At 44.2% G+C, this 22186-nt stretch overlaps 1 protein-coding gene across 1 annotated transcript in view; it reads right to left on the reverse strand.

Annotated features, from left to right (window-relative positions):
• The window catches only part of LOC102576686 (WD repeat-containing protein 64), a 91067-nt gene that overhangs the window by 40866 nt on the left and 28015 nt on the right, over nt 1–22186 (reverse strand). Inside the window, exons 10-16 of the mRNA XM_019498289.2 lie at nt 21870–21916; nt 20232–20349; nt 17518–17587; nt 12756–12999; nt 8770–8875; nt 3580–3731; nt 647–749 (exon numbers count right to left, since the gene is read on the reverse strand). Of these exons, the coding sequence (XP_019353834.1) occupies nt 647–749; nt 3580–3731; nt 8770–8875; nt 12756–12999; nt 17518–17587; nt 20232–20349; nt 21870–21916 (840 nt within the window). The remainder of the gene's footprint in view (nt 1–646; nt 750–3579; nt 3732–8769; nt 8876–12755; nt 13000–17517; nt 17588–20231; nt 20350–21869; nt 21917–22186) is intronic.

The following is a 22186-nucleotide window of genomic DNA, read 5'->3' on the forward strand; positions in this document are numbered from 1 at the left end:
TTTCTCTTAATGTTTTCCTGTCAGTGCTGGTTTCTGTCTTTAAAATTAAGACTGTTGAGGTGCTTTAACATGTAATGTGTAATAAGTATTTTGGGGGCAAAATACTTGTGTGTTTTCTACTTAAGCTATTTACTGGGTCGGAACGGGACAACAATGTTTACAAATGGGTCCTGGTACAAACAAGATTGAGAGCCACTGGACTAGATGACCTCCTGAGGTCCCTTTCAACCACTGGCGATGCATAGCGGGGTGCGCATGCACGCCCTGAGATTGGCCATGCACTCCTTGAGAGAAGCATCGGTGGCACTTCTGGGTTACTGCTGGCACTTCCTCCAATGGCAGTGATTGGCTGCCGGGGGACACCCCCCCCCCCCAGTTGGCAATCAGGCGCTGGGGGATCCCACAGTTTTAGGAGGCACCAGTCACCCATGCTTCCAACCCTAATTTCCTATTATTCTAATAGTCAAATCAATTAAGATGTCACTGTAATAACATGAGAAGATTAACTCCCTTTAAAATATTTTACTGACTGCAGATTAGATAGTCTAATGGTGATGGGCACATTAAAAATGCACAAGTTAGAGACAACAAACACAGGCCATACTGTCAGCAACTATTTGCTTTGTGTACCAAAGCTGTCACTTACAGATCCTTCTGAGCAGCTCACCACGTGCTTAAACTCTTTGTTGTACTTGCAGCACAGAACTGGCTCCTTATGAGAAATGACCAAATGGGGCTCTGGAGGAGGCCTGTTTCATGGAAAAACAAACCAAATACCCTATGCTCCATTGTCACAGTCACTGTGTATCAATAGCTCACAACTGGTCTATACTAATTCAATAGAGCTCATGCAGTAGAAATTAACTTCATGAGTACTATGGAAAGCACAATATTTCTATTCTATTATGCCTATGTACATATGTTATATTTACTCGATTATATATAATATTGCATTCTATTCAGGGCGGATTTACTTCAATCAAATAAATTTAAATCATGATTTAAATCACTGGTCAGGAAGCCTCAATTTAATCACTGTTTTGTACAAAAAGTGCATTTGTGTTGTTTTATATCCTTTACTCATTTAAGTTCTTGAAAATTTGCACTTTTAGAGAAGACAAGGGCTTGATTGTGTGCACAAACTTGTAGAGAGACAATAGGGCGCATGGGTGGCTAATCAGGTCCGTTATCTCTCCTCTCCATATACTGCTGTTTAATAAGAATGTTATCTCTGGAGACAACCAACTCTCCCTATGCCTGAAGAAGGGCGCTTGTGCCCCAAAGCTTGCAAAGAAAAAATTTTTCTAACTATTTAGTTGGTCCAATAAAAGATATCACAACTACCCAAAGAATCCCCATTTTCAAGAAGGGGAGGAAGGAGGACCCAGGCAACTATAGGCCAGTCAGTCTCACCTTCATCCTTGGCAAAGTCTTTGAAAAAATTATCAAGGCTCACATTTGCGAGAGCCCGGCAGGACAAATTATGCTGAGGGGAAACCAGCACGGGTTCGTAGCAGGTAGATCATGCCCGACTAATCTAGTCTTTTTTTATGACCAGGTTACAAAACGCCTGGACACAGGAGTAGGGGTTGACGTCATATACTTAGACTTCAGGAACGCCTTCGATACGGTATCCCACACCATACTGGTGAACAAGTTAAGAGGCTGTGACTTGGATGACTACACAGTCCAGTGGGTGGCGAATTGGTTAGAGGGTTGCACCCAGAGAGTCATAGTGGATGGGTCGGTCTCGACCTGGAAGGGTGTGGGCAGTGGAGTCCCGCAGGGCTCGGTCCTAGGACCGATACTCTTCAATGTCTTCATCAGAGACTTGGACGAGGGAGTGAAGTGTACTCTGTCCAAGTTTGCGGATGACACAAAAATGTGGGGAGAGGTGGACACGCTGGAGGGCAGGGAACAACTACAAGCAGACCTGGACAGGTTGGACAAGTGGGCAGAAAACAACAGAATGCAGTTCAACAAGGAGAAATGCAAAGTGCTGCACCTAGGGAGGAAAAATGTCCAGCATACCTACTGCCTAGGAAATGACCTGCTGGGTGGAACGGAAGCCGAAAGGGATCTTGGAGTCCTAGTGGACTCCAAGATGAACATGAGTCGGCAGTGTGATGAAGCCATCAGAAAAGCTAATGGCACTTTATCGTGTATCAGCAGATGCATGACGAACAGATCCAAGATCCCCTCTATCGGACACTGGTCAGACCGCAGTTGGAGTACTGCATTCAATTTTGGGCACCGCACTTCAAGAGAGATGTGGATAACCTGGAGAGAGTCCAGAGAAGGGCCACTCGTATGGTTAAGGGCCTGCAGACCAAGCCCTACGAGGAGAGACTAGAGAAACTGGACCTTTTCAGACTCCGCAAGAGAAGGTTGAGAGGCGACCTTGTGGCTGCCTATAAGTTCATCATGCGGGCACAGAAGGGAATTGGTGAGGCTTTACTCACCAAGGCGCCCCTGGGGGTTACAAGAATGGCCATAAGCTAGCAGACAGCAGATTTAGACTGGACATTAGGAAGAACTTCTTCACAGTTCGAGTGGCCAAGGTCTGGAACGGGCTCCCAAGGGAGGTGGTGCTCTCCCCTACCCTGGGGGTCTTCAAGAGGAAGTTAGATAGGCATCTAGCTGGGGTCATCTAGACCCAACACTCTTTCCTGCCTATGCAGGGGGTCGGACTCGATGATCTGTTGAGGTCCCTTCCGACCCTAGCATCTATGAATCTATGAATCTTGTCTGCCTATGATCTCTGGAGACACAAAACCACAGTTTGAAAACTGAAACAAAGCATCACAGAGATGCTTAATGGGATCTTCCAGACTGAGCCCTGAGTCCCATTGGATAGAGTGGTTTTCTTTAGTCTTTACAAATCTATAGAGGAGCCTCTGGGAACCCCATAAGATTGGGCCCCTAATATAATCCATGACCTGTTGTGATTTATTTATACAATTTCTAAAAAGGTTACATGAATATATCATCTCAAATAGTATATAATTAGAAGTTATAATCCCTGTTCCATGATGACATCTTTAAGCTTTAACATACCTTAAATTAAAACTATGTTTATATAAAGTTCTTTTAAAACCATCTCAACAAAGGATACAATTAAATTAAAAATCCAGTTTGATTTAAAAATCATTGATTTTTATCCACCCTGATTCTATCCTATATTCTCTTTTATTAATTGTTTCTAATTTCTTCATGCTAGCCAAAGGGGCCAACATAATGCCACAAGTGTTGCTTACAGGCAGTAGAAGCAGGGGGAAGATGAAGGAGGCTTTTGTCTTCACATTCAGCACTGCCTCAGCTAGGCCAATTCAAGTTAATTTGAACAAGCCATGTAACCACAGTTGTCATTGGTCCTCTAGGCTAGGAGCAAGTCTTAATATATAGGTAGGAGGGGAAAGGACCAAGAGTTCTGCACCAGCCCATTCCCACAAAGGGCAAACTTCTCCAATTGTCTTTCCAATGCTCTAGAGTCTAGACATGTACCCAACCCACCCACACTCTGAACTGCAGCTAAATGAGCTCAAAAGCCCTCCAACCAACGTAGGCTTGTACTTCTACCTTAATCGCAGATGAAGAAGAGCGAGTGTATCCGTGGCAACATAAAGTGATCGGGTGCCTGGTATGTAGTGGCAGGCAGTAAGCTCCCCTTTAATTCCACTGCTTTTTGAGCAAGCTGTAAACAAGCAGCTGTGGTCCTCAATGTCCCAGATCTACAAAGAGAGATGTAACACAAGCCAAAATAAAAAAAATAAAGGAACAAGGCCATATTCTAATCTTCATTGAAGATTAGGTGGCTGTAGAAGTGCTCTGCTGTGCTTCCCTTCCCATCCAAGTGGTACATGGCACATTGGAATTTAGAACCCGAGTTCTGTCACATTCCTGCTGTATCAGGGCCTATTGGCATTTGAGCCACAAAAGGAAGCAACTAACTTACTTACTCAGGAAGTGTTGCAATTATGTCTGAGGCTTTAAAAGGAAAGGACTTGAGCTGGGTTATTGGAAGATGTTAGCAATGGGCACATTAGAAAAATATACAACGGACAGAATAAGAAATTCTGCTCTGGTATACAAAACATTTTTTCCACAGGCTTCAAAGAACCTACTTCCAATTTACATAAAAGGCAATGGAGATAAGATTTTTTTTTTTAAATCCCAATCACCATATTACCCCAAACCCAGTCTGTACCGTGAGCTTAGCCATGGTGGATTCCTACATTTGGACAATATGATGAGTGTGGTACAGCAGTTTTTAAGTCACAAATAAGCTGGACCCATACATGATTTATGCAATGCCTCACTAGAGATAGTTCTACCAGTGCAGCTCTGCTTGAGTTTTTGCTACTAGCAGAGATAAGGCAGAACAGAGATGAGGCAGAAGAAGCACAATGTTTGTGACAGTGTGAAACCACTGATGTAAATCTTAGCAAAGATGGGTCAGCTGTTTTCCTGGAATTCACACCCATCTCCATATAATTAACTGGTTCAGGGTCTTTCTGATAAAGCCATAAAAAGCTACTTGGCTACTAAGTACTCTCTGAGTAGATATTTATAATATAGTGCATGGATTATTAATCAAACTGATTATCAGACTGATCATCAAACCTGTCAACATTTAATTACAGCATATTTAGGAGTTGTATCAATATAAAATATATGTAATATAATAATGTAATTAGTATATAATAATATAATGTAACTTACAGGTAAGTATTAATATGCTATGATAGAAAAGTAAAGGGAATAATATTTCATATAAATATTACAAATATTGGGAATAATATTTGTATAACATTATATAAAAGTATAGGGACTAATATTTCATGTAAATATTCAAATCTAAGAGGACTCCCCAGTAATTAGATTTCGATAAGTGGAAAATATGTAAGTTTGTTATAACTTTCCATGTATAGATATAATTATTAGAGGATCATCTTAAATTCATCCTCCCCCTCCCCACACTGCTGCAGGCAGGGGCAGAGGTAGTAGAGGGGCAGGCAGCAGCTGTGGCTCAAGCCCTAACTCTGGGTCAGGGCTGAAGCTGCAGCAGCCCCCCCACCCCGGATGTTAAACAGGAAAAAAGCCTCATCTTGGGATTCGAGTAAATACAGTACGTGTGATTTACATACAAATTATATGTGTATATTATTTCCCTATTATTACAGCATAGGTAATAGCATTTCTATACTACAGTAGTATTTACTAGGTAGCTTGATATTAATTTCATCATTATATATAACATTTATTAAGAAATGTATCATTACAACATAATTCACTTTTGACTGATCTGGTGATCAGACTTTGGAGGAGGCTATGCAGAGATGTGGTGACATCTCCATCCCTGGAAATTTTCAGTAGTAGTTGTACAAACATTTGGCTGTGATTTTTTTTCAGGAATTATCCTACCATAAGGTCCTTCCCACCCCTACTTTCCTATGGTCCTATGATTATCAGTTTGATCAAATCACCCTGCCATTGTACCACTGACATTAAGAGATGGGAACTTTGTGTAGAGGGCTGCTTTGGCATCCTGGACTGATATTTTTCCTTCCCCCTCTAGACAAGCTATCTTTCTTACTGCTCCTTTCCAGTCCAGTACTGGCTACATTTCACTCCCAGAAGGTACCACCTACCTATTTCAGGTCTCTGTAATATACTTACCACTGTGGCATCCAGTCATATGACATCAATGGGAGTTAACAGTGCTCAGCATCTGGCACAAGCAGATGTGTAGAGCTGGCCTATTGCTCACCCCCACTTCCCTGAGGTCATTGAGAGCCTGCCTAATGACTTCAGAGGCTGCTAAATCTAACACACAGTTTGTCAAAGGGCTCCAAGATGAATGGTGCTGTGTAGAAACAGACTAGTGTTATGCTCATGTATGAGCTAATTCCTCATTAGTGGATATCTACTAATGTCAGTGGACACAGCAGACTCCATTTAGCCTCATAACTAAAAAAAGGCTATGCATTTTACCCAGAACATGTATTTACCAGAATTTAATGGAAACAATTAATCTCATCATGTGTGGTACTAGCAGCCCTGAAACTGTTTGGCTCCCTTCACTTTTCAAGGTTTTTGTTTTTTGGGGGTTTTTTATATTGTAACTGTTGTGCCTGCTATTAAAACAAGCAAACAAACACACAAAAATAAAACTATGGGAGAGTAGCTGTGAAACCAATGAGTTCCTATCATTTTAAAGGCTTTCAATGATAGCCTTTGACAGCAGCTCTCTTCACAATTTCTGGACTGGTAATGGAGAGTTCAATTGATTAGAAAATAGAGAGAACCAGAATTTGTTACAATGTAAGCAATACAACAAAATTGGGCCTGATACCAACCAGATACCAACTTGGAGAAATATGGTGGAATCCTCTGCCAAGAAACAGGATGAACATAAATTGCCAGAGGTCCAAGGCTATGAAGTACAGACTGAAATGTAGGGTTTTAAAGAAAGTTCTCTTGTAGTTAAATAAGTCATTAAATTAATAATACCAGAATGCTTACTAATACAGCAGTCAGAAATCCAACCTTAGACTGGAAGCCTTACATTTGAAGAAATGTAAAATGGGAAAATTACAATAATTATAATCAGTAGGCAAGCTAACCTCCCCTTTCATTAATGTTACTTAGCACTCCTTCTGATAAGAGGTTGTTTTCCATTGCTTACAACTTTACCAAACTAACTGTTTGGGCTTACATGAAATAAAAAATAAATAAAAATAAAAAATAAAAAAAATCTTGATAAGATCTCAGCTAACACTGTAAAGCCATTTCTGAGAATGAGTTTTGGAAAAAAAACCCCCACTGTTTTTGCCCTTTAAAAATGCAATGGCCTTTTCATTGAAGAGACTCTTACTGCTCCAGGATTTGGAGCACAGACATGAATGTGGTAAGGGAGAAACTGCGCGTCAAGGATGTGCCTTTTGTCATGAAAATCCACCCAAATTTAGTGTCGTTATAAACCTCAAAACATAGCAAAAACAACTCAAGCACCTGCTCAGTACTGTCTTCTTTTCAGTCTCCTGAAAAACCAGCCCATAACCAGGCACATCTCATGGGGGCGCTGAGCAGGACTTCCCCTGCAGTTGCAGTTCTAGACTCTTGCAGCTCTGATTGGACATCTGAACTGGGAGCAAAGAGCTTGTCTGTCCTGTATTATCAAGTAATACAGTCCCAGCAACAAGGGTGGAAGAAGGGGAGGAGGGAAGAAAGGGAGGGAAAGCTGCCCAATTCAACTGTGAAAGGGCTAAGAGACAGACTTGTAATGGCCTGCAGGTTGGAACACAAGTTGTAGTGAAGATGATTTGAGGCACAGACAGAAGTTCAGCTCCCTGGTCTAATTCATGGAGCTTTGTGGAAAGTGCTATGAATTAGACCAATCCTTCTGACCCAAAAGACATTAGCTGTTGGGTCAGGAGAGTGGAGGAAATCAAGCTCCAATTTGAAGCCGATCCAGCAAGAGAGGCTACGTCAACAGCCTCTTCCCCTCAACCCTGCCCTCCCCTCCCACTGCTCCGATGCTGTCTCAGGATGGGAGGATGACAGCACAGGAGGCAGGGCTGGGCTGAAGTAAGTCCAGTTGCCAGAGCAGACAAGTTAATGAAGGAGCTCCACTTTGAAGTGCCTTCATTTGACTCCAGAGGCTGCTGAAGACTCTGGAGTCATACAACGAGGGTTAATTTGTCACACAATCAGAGCACTTTGCAGCCGTGCTCTTCTGTTAGGGCACAGCTATACAGCACTTTTAAGGGGTCAATTGCATGACAAATGTAATTTCTGTCTGTGCCATTGGAGGGTGACATTGGAAACTTGGAGAATTTCACAATAGTTCTGAGCACACATGGTGTCATATGGATGTAAGCAGCAGCACTGAGCACATGGCTCTTCTAAATAGAGATCCCAGTTCTTGCATTCCAGATGGAGTCCCTTTATTATTGGACAGAGCTATACATAGGAAACAAAACCAGTAGGGGAAAAAAATCAAATAGAAAAAGAAGCTTGATGGATAGAAAAAAAAAACGATTGGAGGATAGCAGGGAAGCAGAGGAAGAAGCTGATACTAGATTTGAGGTGAAGTCTGGGACTAGCTTTACAAGAGACTAGAACTAAGAAATAGTGAGGCCGGGGAAAGGGAGGGGAGGGTAGAGGGGAAACCAATCTGATGGGGAGGGGGGAATTGAAGGAATCTGAAGGAATTAGACTAGGAATTTGCAGCCTGAATAAAAGGTCTTTTAATAAGTAGCCTATGCATAATTTACACTACACACACAATTGAAGGTAGGAACATTTTGACAAATGAAGGGAACCTCCCCAACCCGCAAGAATACATACCTTAGGGCAGAACCCTAATGTCTGTTCTGTGTTACAAAATTATTTTTGAAGTACAGCCACACTTTCAAGGCAGTAGAAGCCTGTTAAAAGCTTTGCTATCATGTATCAAAATGTTTAAGAATGAAGGGGTTTGTTGCACTGAAAAGCTGACAGAACTTTTGGCTTACAGAACCAGCAGCTGGAATTAGACTCTATTCATTAAATTCATCAAATGGTCAGATCCAAATCCCATGAAGTCAGTGAGAGGTTATTGACTTCAATTACAGCTGATCAGGTTCTATTTTTTTTTTTTTTTTTTTATACTGCACTCACCTTGTTTAGGTTCATTTTTATAGAACATACTTAGAGATCTTATTTCCCCATAAAGAAAGAGAGATTGGAGGGAAGATATTGGACAGATGCTGCCCAGACAAAGACCTTAAGAGTGTTGTCTGTGGACATGGAAAATATTCTGGCATCTTCTTCAGATACATATAGGTAAAAGACTGGTGCCATGTGGCTTCTGAGCATTCCTGTTGGTAGTCTGAAATTTAAATAAAAACAGGTCAAGATTTAGCAGTTTCAAACTAATGATTTATAAAACAAAATAAAAGTAAATGGGCCAGAATCTATAATACTGGTTTGTTTGGAAGAAGTTGTATATTGTGTTTTGTTATGAAGACCTACATATTGGAGGGGGGAATTTATTAATATAAGCCATGTGGAATGATAGCAGCCAAGTTCAACTTTTCATGCCAACTAATTTAGTCTTACTTTTGGTTCCCCTTTCTGCATCCATCCTATGTTTTGTCTCTCTTACTTAGATTGTAAAGTCTTTGGGTGCGTCCACACATGCAGGCACATGCACTTGTAGCTACTCAGATAGAAGCGGTGCAAATTTGAGCCGGGGCTTTTTGCCTCAGCGCACGTACTTGGACATGCACTTTGTTGAGGAGCAAATTGTGCCACTTGGGGCAAAATAAGCCTGCCTGGCTTTTCCCAGACCTGCAGCCAGGGGAAGCTAGAGCCTGGGGCCAGCACCTGTGCTGTCCCCAGCAGTATAAAAAGCTGCCCTGTCCTGGCCCCATCAGTACAAAAAGCTGCCTTGGCAAGGTAGCTCAGGGCTACTCGCTCTCAGGAGCTTCTGGGGCCTGGCCTATTGGTACCTGGGGACAGTACCCCTTGTTGCAGATGGACTGCTGAAGCAGCCCTGAGAGTTCCCTGCACCCTCTACCCACTGCAGCAGTCTGGCAGTGAGGGCTGCTGCCTGGCTGTGACCTGCTGTGCACCTGCCAGACTTGGGTGGGGACTGTACAGCCAGTAGAGGCATCTCCCCCTCTGGGCCAGCTGCCAGTGGGCTGTGGCTGCAGGGTTGGCCTTTGTGCGGCACTACTGCCATGTGTGCCCCTGCCCGGCCATCTGGGCAGCCATTGCCCGGAAGATGTTCCCAGTGTGGTGACCTGCTTTGAACTGTCAGAGCATGTCCTCCTGGCCCCATTTGGCCAGGAGGTCAGCCACCTCCAGCTGGGTCCAAGGTGCCAGCTCTGAGCAAGCAGGGTCCTGCCACTGGCTTCCCTAGCAGGAATTCTGGTGTTCCCTACTGGAAAACTGAAAAATCCCTAATAAAAAAATCCCAAAGTCACTCTGTAAAATACCCTGAAATCCACGTTCCTCCATGATTAAAACAAAAAATCACTATATTATATACACAGAGAGACAGACTACTTGGGCATGTTTTATTGATATATCTACTATGTTAAAGCAATTTGGACACCTAGCAGTGTCTCTATCGTCATAATAAAATGAATTCTAAATACCTATATGTTTTACAGCCCTCCCAACAGGGGCCACAGTCCCCCCACAAGGGGCCAAATGGCTACCACCTCTACCTGCAGGGCCTACATGCCCCACCCCAGCCCCCCGATTGCTGCCACGCCTGGCCCCATCCACTGCCAGCTCCTGCAGCCCCCCACAATGGCTGCCCCACCCAGCCCTACCCCCCCAGACCTCCCAATGGCTGCCTTGCCCAGGCCCATCCCCCACTTGCACCCCCAGCCCCCTGATGGCTGTACCTCCAAGCCCAGGCTCTGGGACCTAAAAAATAAATAAAAATAAAACCCCCTACTCACCATAGAAGCAGGGGCTGGGGGGGCTCTGGGGCCTCCTGGCAGAACCCCCCAGAGAGCACAGGGCAGCAGGGCCCAGGCTGGCGCCACTGGGGCTGTCCCCCTGCCCCGCGCTGTTCAGGTGAGGCCCCAGTGATCCCAACAGCAGCTAGAAGTGAGGTGAGTGCCGGGTGGGGTGGGGTTTGTTTTGTTTTGGGGTTTTTTTAATTGTGGGGATGCTGGGGTGGGGCCAGGCAGGGAAGGGATGTGGGGGCTGGGGGAGCAGGTGGGGCTGGCAGGGGTCCCCGCCATGGTCCCCTCCCCCTGCCTCCAGCCCCCCCAACCCCTTACTTGCCGGCACTGGAGCCCTGCTGCTGGCACACTGCCTGCCCTGCATGGGCAGGCAGGGTGATTCAGCACCAGGGTGAGGGCCAACCAAAGAGATGCTCTGGGAGCCAGAGCATCTCTGTGGAGGACCCAGCTTCCAGTTGCCCTGCTTTTTTTGAGTCTGTTTTTTTTGATCCCTGGATACCCAGGGGTCTAATTTTGCCTGCCCCACCACTGCAAACTTGTAGCAGGGGGAACCTTTTCCCATTCCCGCAAATGCAGGCTCATCTGGATGCATCCTTTGGGATCAAAGACTTTTTTTTTCTGTTCTGGGTCTGTACAGCACTTCGCACATTGGCAACCTGGTTCTTCATTGGAGATCCTCAAAAACTGATAACAATGATTATTTGTAATACAGCAAACTAGACTTCCAGGCCCTGCCCAGACAGTGACCTTCAGAGAACTTTGCAGGTTTGAGAACTTAGGAGACAAGCAAAACTTCAACCCAATTTTACATACAAACAGTTGTTATTAGCTCATGACAGCTTATAAACATTCCAACTTATAGAATCAATGTTACTGCACCAGTTATATGCAATATCCATTAACTGAAATACGAGCATAATAACTATCATTTGCTGGGTCAGCCCATAGCACCATCTTGCACAGCATCCTATCACACAGGAGCAGAAAGTGGATACTGAGAAGGAGAGTGAACAGGGTATGACCAAAGGTTTTTCCACTCTTCCTCTCTCACTTGCAGTCTCCAGCATTTAAAATCTAGGCAGTTCTGACTCAGAAGCTGTAGCCCTAACTCCCATGATCAATAGCTACTGATGCCCTTTTTCTTCAAGAATTTGTCCAATCCCTTTTTGAATCTGGTTAAACTGTCAGCTTTACAACCATCTGGTGGCAGTGAATTCCACACTTTCATGATAAGTTTAAAATTAACAAAAAGAAGCTCTCTTTCACACAGCTTCCTTTTGTTAATTTTAAACTTATTACGTACTAATTTCATTTTGCGACCCCTAGTTCTTGTACTGTGAGAGATACTAATTAATAAATCCCTATTTACTTTCTCTTCGCCATTTATTGTTTTGTAAACCCTTGTCATATCCCGCCTCAAGCATTTCTCTTCTAAACTAAATAGGCCTAGCCCAGGGGCAGGCAATTATTTGGGCCCATAGCCACATACGCAGTTCTGGGGAGCTGCCATGGGCCAGTCAGCAACCCCCCCTCCCCAACAGCTTGGAGCCAATGCACCCTGCAGCTCCTCAATAGCACACAGCCCCAACCCTGCCCCATTCTGCCTTTCTAGGCAGCCCAGGAGGTGAAAGTGGCTCCTTCTAGCTGCCACCGCCACTGGCCCCAGCCCCGTGGTACTGGTGGTGACCGACATACACAGTTCTGACCTCAGCCCACCCCATGCCTGCTGCAAACTCAGCCTGGCAGAGCAGACCAGCTCTGGATCAGCCAGAACCAGCATACAGAGCCCCAACCCATGCCTGCTCTGGACTGACCTGCCCATGCTGAACAGTGGCAGCAACAGCCAGGCAGAAGCTGCTGCTGGGCCAAGCATAGAAGTGTGGAGCTGCCCCAGCCCCATGGTGTGCCCTAGGGGCAGCAGGATGCACCATGAGCCAGAGGACACCTGGGCTAGGCAGAACCAAGGGACCCGGTGTGAGCTAGAAAAAGTCCCTTTGTGAGCTGGATCTGGCCCACAGGCCATATTTTACCCACCCCTGTATTAACGGGCGTATTTTTCTTAAGGGCAAGGGAAACTTATTTCTGTGCGCGCTTGCATTAGTGCTCACACATGCTGATACTATACGTTGTGCAACAAAACCATTTTCACCAGTTCAAACCTATTCTGAGGACATTTATGATTTTCTTCTCCATACACTTGCTTAGCTGATTCTTACCAACAAGCAAGAGCTGCTTGTCAGTAAGATGTGCTTCCTTTGCAACAAGTATGCTTGAACACACTCTAACCTGGGCATGTAAGGATTCCATAGCCGGATGATCCGATCCATGCCTCCGGTCACTAGGAGGTTGTATTTTTTGCAGAATGCAAATGTTTTCACTCCTTTGTAGATGCGGAATACTGTCTGATCACCTTCAGCTCTCTTTGTGGGGACAGTGGGGATCATCTGTCCTTTTTTCCCCCTTGATTCTTTTCCAGAATCTTTTATTTCTTTCATCTGCTGTTCAACATTGGTTGCCCCTACAGTGCACCCTAAAAATAAAAGGATAAACTCACTTAGAGTTGGTTGAAGTTGTCACAGCCAATGCAGTTCCTGCCATCTCCCAAAGATCAGGCACTATCAATTCTCAGTTCCAGGAAATTTCTCCAACAGTCATTTTACATTTGTGGTCATGCTATTGCTCCCTTTTAGCATTATTTCAGCTGCCTCTGCAGGGGAACCTTCAGATCCTTGTAAAATCATGTTTCCCATTAGCCAAACACAGAGATAAGCCAATTCTTTCCAGCCCCTGAACTATTTTGCTAAACTACTCTGAAATTTCTCTGATTTGTTAACTTCTTTCTAGCCAAGGAAGCCAGAACTGAACTCAGTGTTTCAAGCTCTACTCTGCTTGTACCCTTCCACAACGTTTCAGAGGGACAGTGTCTGTGCCACTGCTTAACACATGGAACGTGAAAAAGCACCGGGAATGAGAGGGAAGAGATACAAGCAGGGGTGAAACCAGGATTTGACAGAGGTGAGTGCAGCAACAGCCACCCTCCCAGCCACCTCCTCCCCATGCACCAGAATGGGCAGACTGCAACACTGGAGCCTCTGGAGACTTTTTAAACTCCCCAAAGCAGATGATAAACCCCCACTTTCATTCTCAGAGGCACATCCCCTTCCCTCCCCCTCCCCCAAACCTCTGCCTACTGCTACTGCTTTTTCTGCTGTCCCAGGCCTAGGAGGTTTCAAAGCCCTTCGTGCCCGTTCCAGCTGGGCTACAAAGGGGCTGGGCTCAGCTGGAACAGGGACAGTGGTAGTAGTAGAGGTGCGCAGGGGTGCATTTCTCCACCCTGCCCAGTCCCCCTCAGGAGCAAACACAGGAAGGGGGAACTGCTTGCCCATTGCCTCTGCTGCCGTCAGTGTTCCCAGCTGAGCCCACAATGTACAGCCCAGCTTCCCTGTCCCCAGAACAGCAGGAAAAGCAGTAGCAGCAGCTAGAGGAGGGGGAAGGGAAGGAGAGGGGGCCTGCCTCGAAACATGAAGGGGAAGGGATTATCTGCTTTGAAAACTTTTTTTAAAAGCCTCCAGGGCTCCCAGGGTGTGATCTACTCCAAAAAGGAGGTAGAAGGGGATGCAGTTGTCCCACTGCACCCGCTCTGGATCTGCCTGCAGATACAGATATAAGGAGGAAAGATACAAGAAGGTATAAGTGCAAAGAAAACAACTCTGAAGCCTCATTACTATTGTTTTTATAATACTACTTTCAAGGTTTATTCCCAACAGGAGTCAGAAGAACAGGAAATATAATTCCCATGCCAGAGGGCAAGGTGGCCAGAAATGCAAAACCATTGGTGTTCTAGTCCTTCTTCCCTCTCCAATATCTAAACTGAAAGAGGCTCTGGAAAATGCAGAGAGTTGCATTTAAATGGAAAGTTAATGTGTTGCTACAGAGAGGATTCTGCCATTGGTAGGTTCAGATTAATGATCCATTATTTTCTCACCTCAAGCTCTGTACATGGCCCATCTGTGATCTACTCAGAAAATAAGTTCTTGATGAGGATTAAAAGAAATGGGTGTGGATGGCCAAAAGAAAAGCAAAGAGAGCCTCCCTGGTCACAGTGCCAGCATCACCTATTCTTGATTATGTGCATCTATAGTCCCATGTCATAAAACTGCCAGTACCATGATGGTGCAGTATTAGACAAAGAATGTGTTTGGGCTGAACAAATAACCTTTTTGACATTTACTGATTTCAATGTTCTACCCCATTTTCTTCTCTTAAAAAGCAGATAACAACATTTCTCTAACAGCAATGGTAGGTAGTAGATAATACTTGTACTTTCTATTGAGACTATTGATGGGAGCTACTATAAAAATGTGGCACTTACAGCACAATTATAAATTAGGCTGGGAAAAAAAAAATAACTGAAACAAAGATTCACCATAAACAGCATGAAATCTCCCTGAAATGTACCAGATCAGTTCTTAGTGTCATCTGCTTGTCCTCCAGCTCTTGAGTATATGAAATCTAGATAAGCTGAGAAGGACAAATGCTCAAGTCAGGCAGGGGTTGCTATCAGCACTGCTCATGTGGCTAAAGAATTAAAATATTTGGTTAAGAAACTGAAGTAAAAGGGATTTTCATCATAAGTGAGTCCTGGGGCACTGGACAACAGTATTGGGTATTTCAAGATGAAAAATTTAGGGACATTTTGCATCAAAGTAATTTCTACTATTTCTAGGGGTCTGTAGAAAAAACTATACCATATGGAGTTAAAACCATTACCATAGAAACTTGGAGGGATATTTATAATTGCGTATTGAACTAACAGAGGTTCAGATTGATAAAACGGTTATGTTTAAACAGTTACTATGGAAACCAAATTGAACTAGAGGAGGTATGAGCTTTCACACACCACTTTCATTGACAGATAATGATCTATGCTGCAGTAGGGAGGACCCAATTTAGGTGGGTAGGCGGGGAGAAAAACACCTGTAGACAAAGCTTAGTATTTGTTCTCCGTTATGCTGAAAAGGAGAATTTTTCTGTATTAGATGACTGGGGCTATGTAAGCACTTCTTTGAATATTGGCAAAACTCCACTCATATATGTGTTCAAAAAAGATCCTGTTCCCATTTGCACTGAATCAATGGGATTTAGAAGGTTATTCTGGTCATAATTCACATATGGAGGTGTTTTGCAGAACTGGAGTCTCTGAAAGGTGCTGAAGAGCTGTGTATCCTTTGCTCAATCTATGAGATATACATATGCTCCATATCTTCTAGGGCTGGAAATGTAAGTGATCTGAACTAGCAGTCAACAAAAACAACAGTCTTTCAGTCCTAGTCATAGCCAGCCCTGGGTTTCTGTGTCAACATATTTTTCTCATTGCACCTACCATTTAGTCTCAGGATTTGAGAACACACTTGAAAACTAGTGCCCATGGAAGCAGCAGCTGGGAAGCAGGGAGCTCCCTATGCCCCAACTGCACATACTGCTTCCTGGTGCAGGGCCCAAGCAGCTGGGAGTTCCCTGCTCTTCAGCTGCGTGTGCAGCTTCAGAAACAGCCTTGCCCTGCAACTCATGGGACAGCTACAGGACAGGACAGGACAGGACTCCTACCTGTGCCAGGGCTTGCAGTAAGGGGCTCCTTGGGTGCTGGCAGTTGGCAATGACATGAATGGAGTTTAAGGAACTTTGAGGGTGGGGCATAACATTCTTCAAACCCCAATTATACCACTGTCTTAATATCTGTCAGCAGCCAAAGTTTCATCTAGGTTCAAAACAATTTTTCTTTTCTTGTTTTTAATTTATTTAGTATAAATAAAGAGGGATAGAGGGAAAATAGTCAAAATAAAAAATGAAACATTCTGAAGTTACTGAAATAAAGCATGTTGAGGCTGACCTGATCTGATTCCCCTCCCCAGGGCTATTAGGTTCACAAACATTTTTTCAAGTTTTTAAGGGTTTTCAAATTTTTATCACACTTCAGGACAGGGCAATTTTAACTAACTTGTTTGGGATGGGAAAATCTATTTTGTGCCCATCTCTGGGTAACTGTCATGATCTGTCTTACACCAAAGGTGAGAACAGATAATTTAATACTTTCTGGCCTAAAAATCTTTCACTCTGTATAGATTTTGCTGCATAACAAAACTGTGCTGCATAACTTCTGTAAAAGAAAGACTGCTTAGCAGATAAATTTATACCCTTTTGGGAGGAACAATGTTCTCAAATGGTACAGAACCAGAACTATTTGAGCAGCTGATAACAGTCTCTCTCACTAAATTAGCAAAACAATAGCCTCTCTCCACATTACTTCAAACTTTGTAAACAGCTTACTGGCTGACCTATTGATTAGCTCCAAAAGCCCTAAGCGGTCACTGCTCTGTCTGCCTATCCCAGTGAAATTGGAGAGAGACACACACACAGACACGTCTTGGCATTAGCTAGCATACCACATGCTGGCTACAGTCCCTGCTGTGGCAGAGAGGAGGAAGGAAGGCATCTCTGCTTAAGTAGCGAGGGTGGGGGGAAAAAGAGGGGGGCACAGGGAAGCCAGCAGACCCTGCTGTGCCTGCAAGTCTGTGCCGAGCTCCATCCAGGAAGCAGCGGGGAGGAGCAGACCTGCTGTGGAGCAGAGAGCACAGCTAAGCCCAGAGAGCATGCCAGGATACTGAGGGACTCTGATTTAACTTAAACCAGCAAGGAGTTTGGGACAGACATTGCATAAACCAGTTTGAGCCAAAATCAGTTAAGTCTGATACTACATTCAACCAGGTTTATCTCAAGCTGGTTTTAGCCATTTTCAAACTGGTTTATGTGTACTGAACATCTGTTCTGTTACAGGTTTAAACTAGTTTATGTGTAATGTCTGTTCCTAGCCTAGTTGAAAAGTTCACACACACAGTTATTACTAGAGATCGAACTAGCCGGCTGGCAGTGATGTAACCAAGCCACTACACTAAAGGGAAGACAGCAAGCTTAGAAAAATTGTGTTTAAATCATACAAATTTATGCTGCAGGAACTTCCTAGAGAAAGTTATAGAAGCGAAATTGTTACCTATTACTAGAGCTGTAGACTCATGGCTGGAGGTAGAAATCACTGCTTTCATGGAATCACAGTAGTTTAGCTAAAAAGAACAGAACAAGAGAATAACATTAAATACAAATAATACAAAACATTGATTAGAGGAGGGTGTAGGATACTGGAGTTACTTTGTTTGTTTCCCTTGTTCAAGGGGTTTTGCTTCTGAAAGGAGGAAGAATATGTTAACGCAAAACAACATTTTAAATTGTGCAAGGGTGGATTGAGCGTGGGTGCATTACAGTGGATAATGTTCCTACTGTTCCCTTATGTAAAGTGACAAAACAGTCTCAAACTGCTCCTTTGTGATTCCAAAGGCATGACAGATTCTCAGTCATTTTAGGACTTTCCGTGCTAATCTGACGGTACGTTTCCATAGCCCATTGTAGCGTATGGTGCCAACTCAGGTACCTTAACAGCAATCAGCACAGATGGACCCGGATGCTCCCCCAATTGTCTTCCATGTTCGGCACTATTTGCCCTTTCCTCTGAGCTATGCCCTGCCTTGTAGGGGTTCTCCTATTGATTCTGCTCTCTGGAAATCATCAAGAAAGGCAAAGATCATCAGCACCTCTTGTGCACTGTGTCTGTGCCCGTAGACTAGTTATCAGCCTTCAAGAATGTGAAGCAAAATTCTTCAGTCCACGCCAGGCAATTCTTGACCTTTCCTTCAAGACCAAAGAGTCCCTCTTGCTGCTGACCCACGTGGGCTGCATTCGTGAGCCACAATGACCCAATATGTGGCACAGGAGGGAAATGTGGGCAAGGCCAGGCCAGAGACTTTACCAGCAATTCCTTCCCCCCTCCCCCAACACACACTGGCTGCCACTTAGAGAAAGCAAGCAAGTTGGGCAGAGGCTTCACCAGCTGTGAGGCTTTGATACCAATAGCAAACCAGACTTGATGCCCTTTGCTTCCTTTGGGGAGAAATCCTTTATTTCCTTAGCACTGGATATATTCCTCAGCTGCTTGAGCTGTAACATGGGACTACTATTTTGGCTTCTCCCACTAGAAATTCTTTCCAGATTAGGGGCCACAAGTTTAAAAAAAACCAAACAAACCAACCCTCAGGCATTATAGAAATGCTCCTCATTTCTTCAGCTCAGCCAGTCAGCATGCATCTGAATATCTCATTAGCCCATCACTACTGGACTACCTTTAACACTTCTGAACTCAGAGCAGCCTCAGAAACCTGTCAAATATTATTTTGGGCGTGAGAAATAAACTCTGGGGAAAAGGTCCAGGAAGGGTAGCATTCAGCCCTGACACATGGACAGGTTTGAAGTTTAGGGCTGTGAAAGGTTTAGCATGTTTCTTCAGTTCCATGCCCATTCTTTGATAGCTCCTGATTTGGGATCCTGAACACGCTGTAATCCTCCACTCAGATCTCCTCACTTATGCCACAGTCCAGCAATTCAGCCCAATGGGCTGATGTACATGCCACATTTTAAAAGCAGGTGCCACTGGAGCCAAAGTGAGAGCTAAGGAGTTCTTGACCCAGGGTTCACAATACCCTCTTGGTCTGAATTTCATTCCTTATTTTCTGATGTCAAATTCTCTTCCCTCCTTACATCAGGTTTGACAATTTGGGCTGTTCTTCCTGCCTTCATGCCAGCTATGTTATTTTAATGAAAAAGGTTTCTCCAGCACACAGACCAGACATGCAACTGAAACCTTACTATTACCATGGAGATTTCATTTGTGGAAAGTTTCCTGTGTTACTGGTTTTTAGCATTTGGAGCATTTTTAGCATATGTTTTTAGCAAACATATTTTGCTGATGATACCAAAATATGGGGAGAGGTGGACACATTAGCAGGGAGGGAGAGACTGCAGAAAGACCTAGATAGGTTGCAAGGGTAGGCTAACAAAAACAGGATGCGTTTCAATACTGACAAGTGCAGGGTGCTGCACTTGGGCAGTAGTAACCAGCAGCATACTTATAAGATGGGAAACTCCCTTCTTGAGAGCACGGAGGCAGAAAGGGATCTTGGAGTCATTATTGACTCCAAGATGAACATGGGCCAACAACGCGAAGTCACGGTCGGCAGGGCTAACCGGACCTTATCATGCATCCACAGATGCATCTCAAGTAGGTCCAAGGAGGTGATCCTCCCCCTCTACGTGACACTGGTCAGGCTGCAGCTGGAGTACTGTGTCCAGTTCTGGGCACCCCACTTCAAGAGGGATGTGGACAACATTGAGAGGGTCCAGAGGAGGGCCACCCGCATGATCTGGGGACAGCAGGGCAGACCCTACAACGAGAGGCTACGGGACCTGAACCTGTTTAACCTTCACAAGAGAAGGCTGAGGGGGGACCTGGTGACCGTCTATAAACTCACTAGAGGGGACCAGAAGGGTTTGGGGGAGACATTGTTTCCCCTAGTGCCCCCAGGGATAACAAGGAATAATGGCCACAAGTTGTTGGAGAGTAGGTTTAGATTAGACATCCGTAAGAACTACTTCACAGTTAGGGCGGCTAGGATCTGGAACCAACTTCCAAGGGAAGTGGTGCTGGCTCCTACCCTGGGGGTCTTTAAGAAGATGCTTGATGCCTACCTGGCTGGGGTCATTTGAGCCCAGTTTTCTTCCTGCCTAGGCAGGGGGTCGGACCTGAAGATCTGCAGGGTCCCTTCCGACCCTACTTCTATGATTCTATGAGTCAGAAAGAAAGGTTGTTATTATTACTACCTGTGTAACCCAATCGCCATGCACTTTCCAACGAATGTAAGTGACATTTAGAGAACAAACAGCACTCTCCAGGCCAATATTAGGCAGGCTTTCGTCTTTTGGTAGTTTTTTCCATGTTCTGAAAAAAAGTGAAGGCAGAAAGATTGGAAGAGAGAAGGCAACAAGCATCCTTGAGTGTTAGGAAGCAAATTTCTTCTTTGGCCTGTTTGACCCTGCACATAGAAGGCAGGCTAGACTTGCATGCTATAAACCAACCAAAGTATGTATGTGTATTATATTATAGCAAATATGTCACACGATATTATTTGGATTATAAACATCATTTGCATTATACTTCACATGGACACACATTTAGTCCATACAGGACAGACTATAGTAAAATATACAATATAGCCCAAGCTTTTGAAAGCTATAGCTCACTTAGAAACCTTGACACTTCCTCACAGCCTGAGGTTATTTATAAGAGCATAGCAATTTATCTTGCACTTCAGTGCACAAACAGCTGCCCCAGGAATTTCTGTTCCTGAGGCTTTTCAAGAACAACCCTCATGCACAGCTACCAGGGATAATGCCCAAAACATCAAAAACACTCTAACTTGCTACAGGTAAAGCAGAGATGAAGGTGAGGTCAATGTCCTGCCACTGCAAGGACAGGAGTTGTTTGTTAGAGCTACTGTTGGTGGGTACAAGGTATGGCAGGATGGCACCGAAACAAACTGTTCAAAGAGGCAAAAGCTTTTGTAAACAAAAGTTGTCTTTGTCAGATATTGTTAGTGGGTGCAAGCTCCCCCTGAATAAAAGATACTGCAGTTTTCTTCTCACAGCCACAAGGGTAGCCCAAGCTTTATTGCTGACACTGGCCACAGCACAAAGCTGTCCTCTCCTGCACTACCCATCATCCTCTTCCTCCTGGGTGGAGTAAGGTGGGTCACATGCAGCTGTGAAGCCCTGAAATTCCACGTTATAAACACATACATTTTATGCCATTACAACCACACTGGATGCACCTACACATGCTCTTTACTGTGGAGCAGACCAATTAGCTCCGTAGTAAAAGCATCTTCCTTTTATATCATCCCTTTTTGCCATCCTCTGCTTTTTCATTCTTTCCTCTTGTTCTTTTCAGCTTGTCAAATCCCCCCGGCGACCCACCCCTGCTTTAGAGTGTGTTGTCAATGATGAGAGCAACACTTTGGGGAAATAGTTCACAAGACCTGTCAGAACCCCATCGTTCTGAAACCCAACAGTTAGTGTCAGGGGGTTTCTGTGGTGAATAAACCGACTGTAGGCAAGTAAATAATTTGGCCAATACACTACAATGGAGATTTATTGAGAAGGCAACATGTGCCATCTGCTGGCCCAATTATGAAATTATTTGATAGGATGTGGAATGGGCTTGCACTTCTTGAAATTGTTCCATGTCCAATTGTAGCGGTCCTGTGAAGTCTGGGAACACATGCGTCCTGTGACTGCTGCTGCATCCCGGAGACCACCTCTGCATGCACAAGACAGAATGCTGTAGTACAGTTAGCAGTAAAGTAGGACATGAGCAAAGAAACTCAGTGTTCATTTAAGACAACTAAAGAATTGCACTTTTAACCTGTTTTTTTACATTACGTTTAACACGCAAGTACTTACCTCAGGAGCTCTCCCACAGAAGACATGAGCAAAATATTGACACAACCCTGAAGAAACAGCAAGACTTACATCAGAAACTTAAAAATATAGGGCCAAGTTCTCAGACTGTCACTGATGTCAGTGGGAGATTTCCTCAAATAAAGGTGTTAGACATCTGTAGATATCATGTTGATGGTTAGCAAACAGATAATTAACACCACAGACATTGATCAAAAGGCCTGACCCTCTTAAAGTCAGTAAAAGTTGAAGGCAATTGAACACCATCCAGAAGCTGCACAGCAATCTGCAGGATCAAAGTACTGATAAAATCAATAAAG

Source organism: Alligator mississippiensis, chromosome 1 (assembly GCF_030867095.1).
Source record: "Alligator mississippiensis isolate rAllMis1 chromosome 1, rAllMis1, whole genome shotgun sequence".
In the NCBI taxonomy this organism is placed as follows: Eukaryota; Metazoa; Chordata; order Crocodylia; family Alligatoridae; genus Alligator; species Alligator mississippiensis.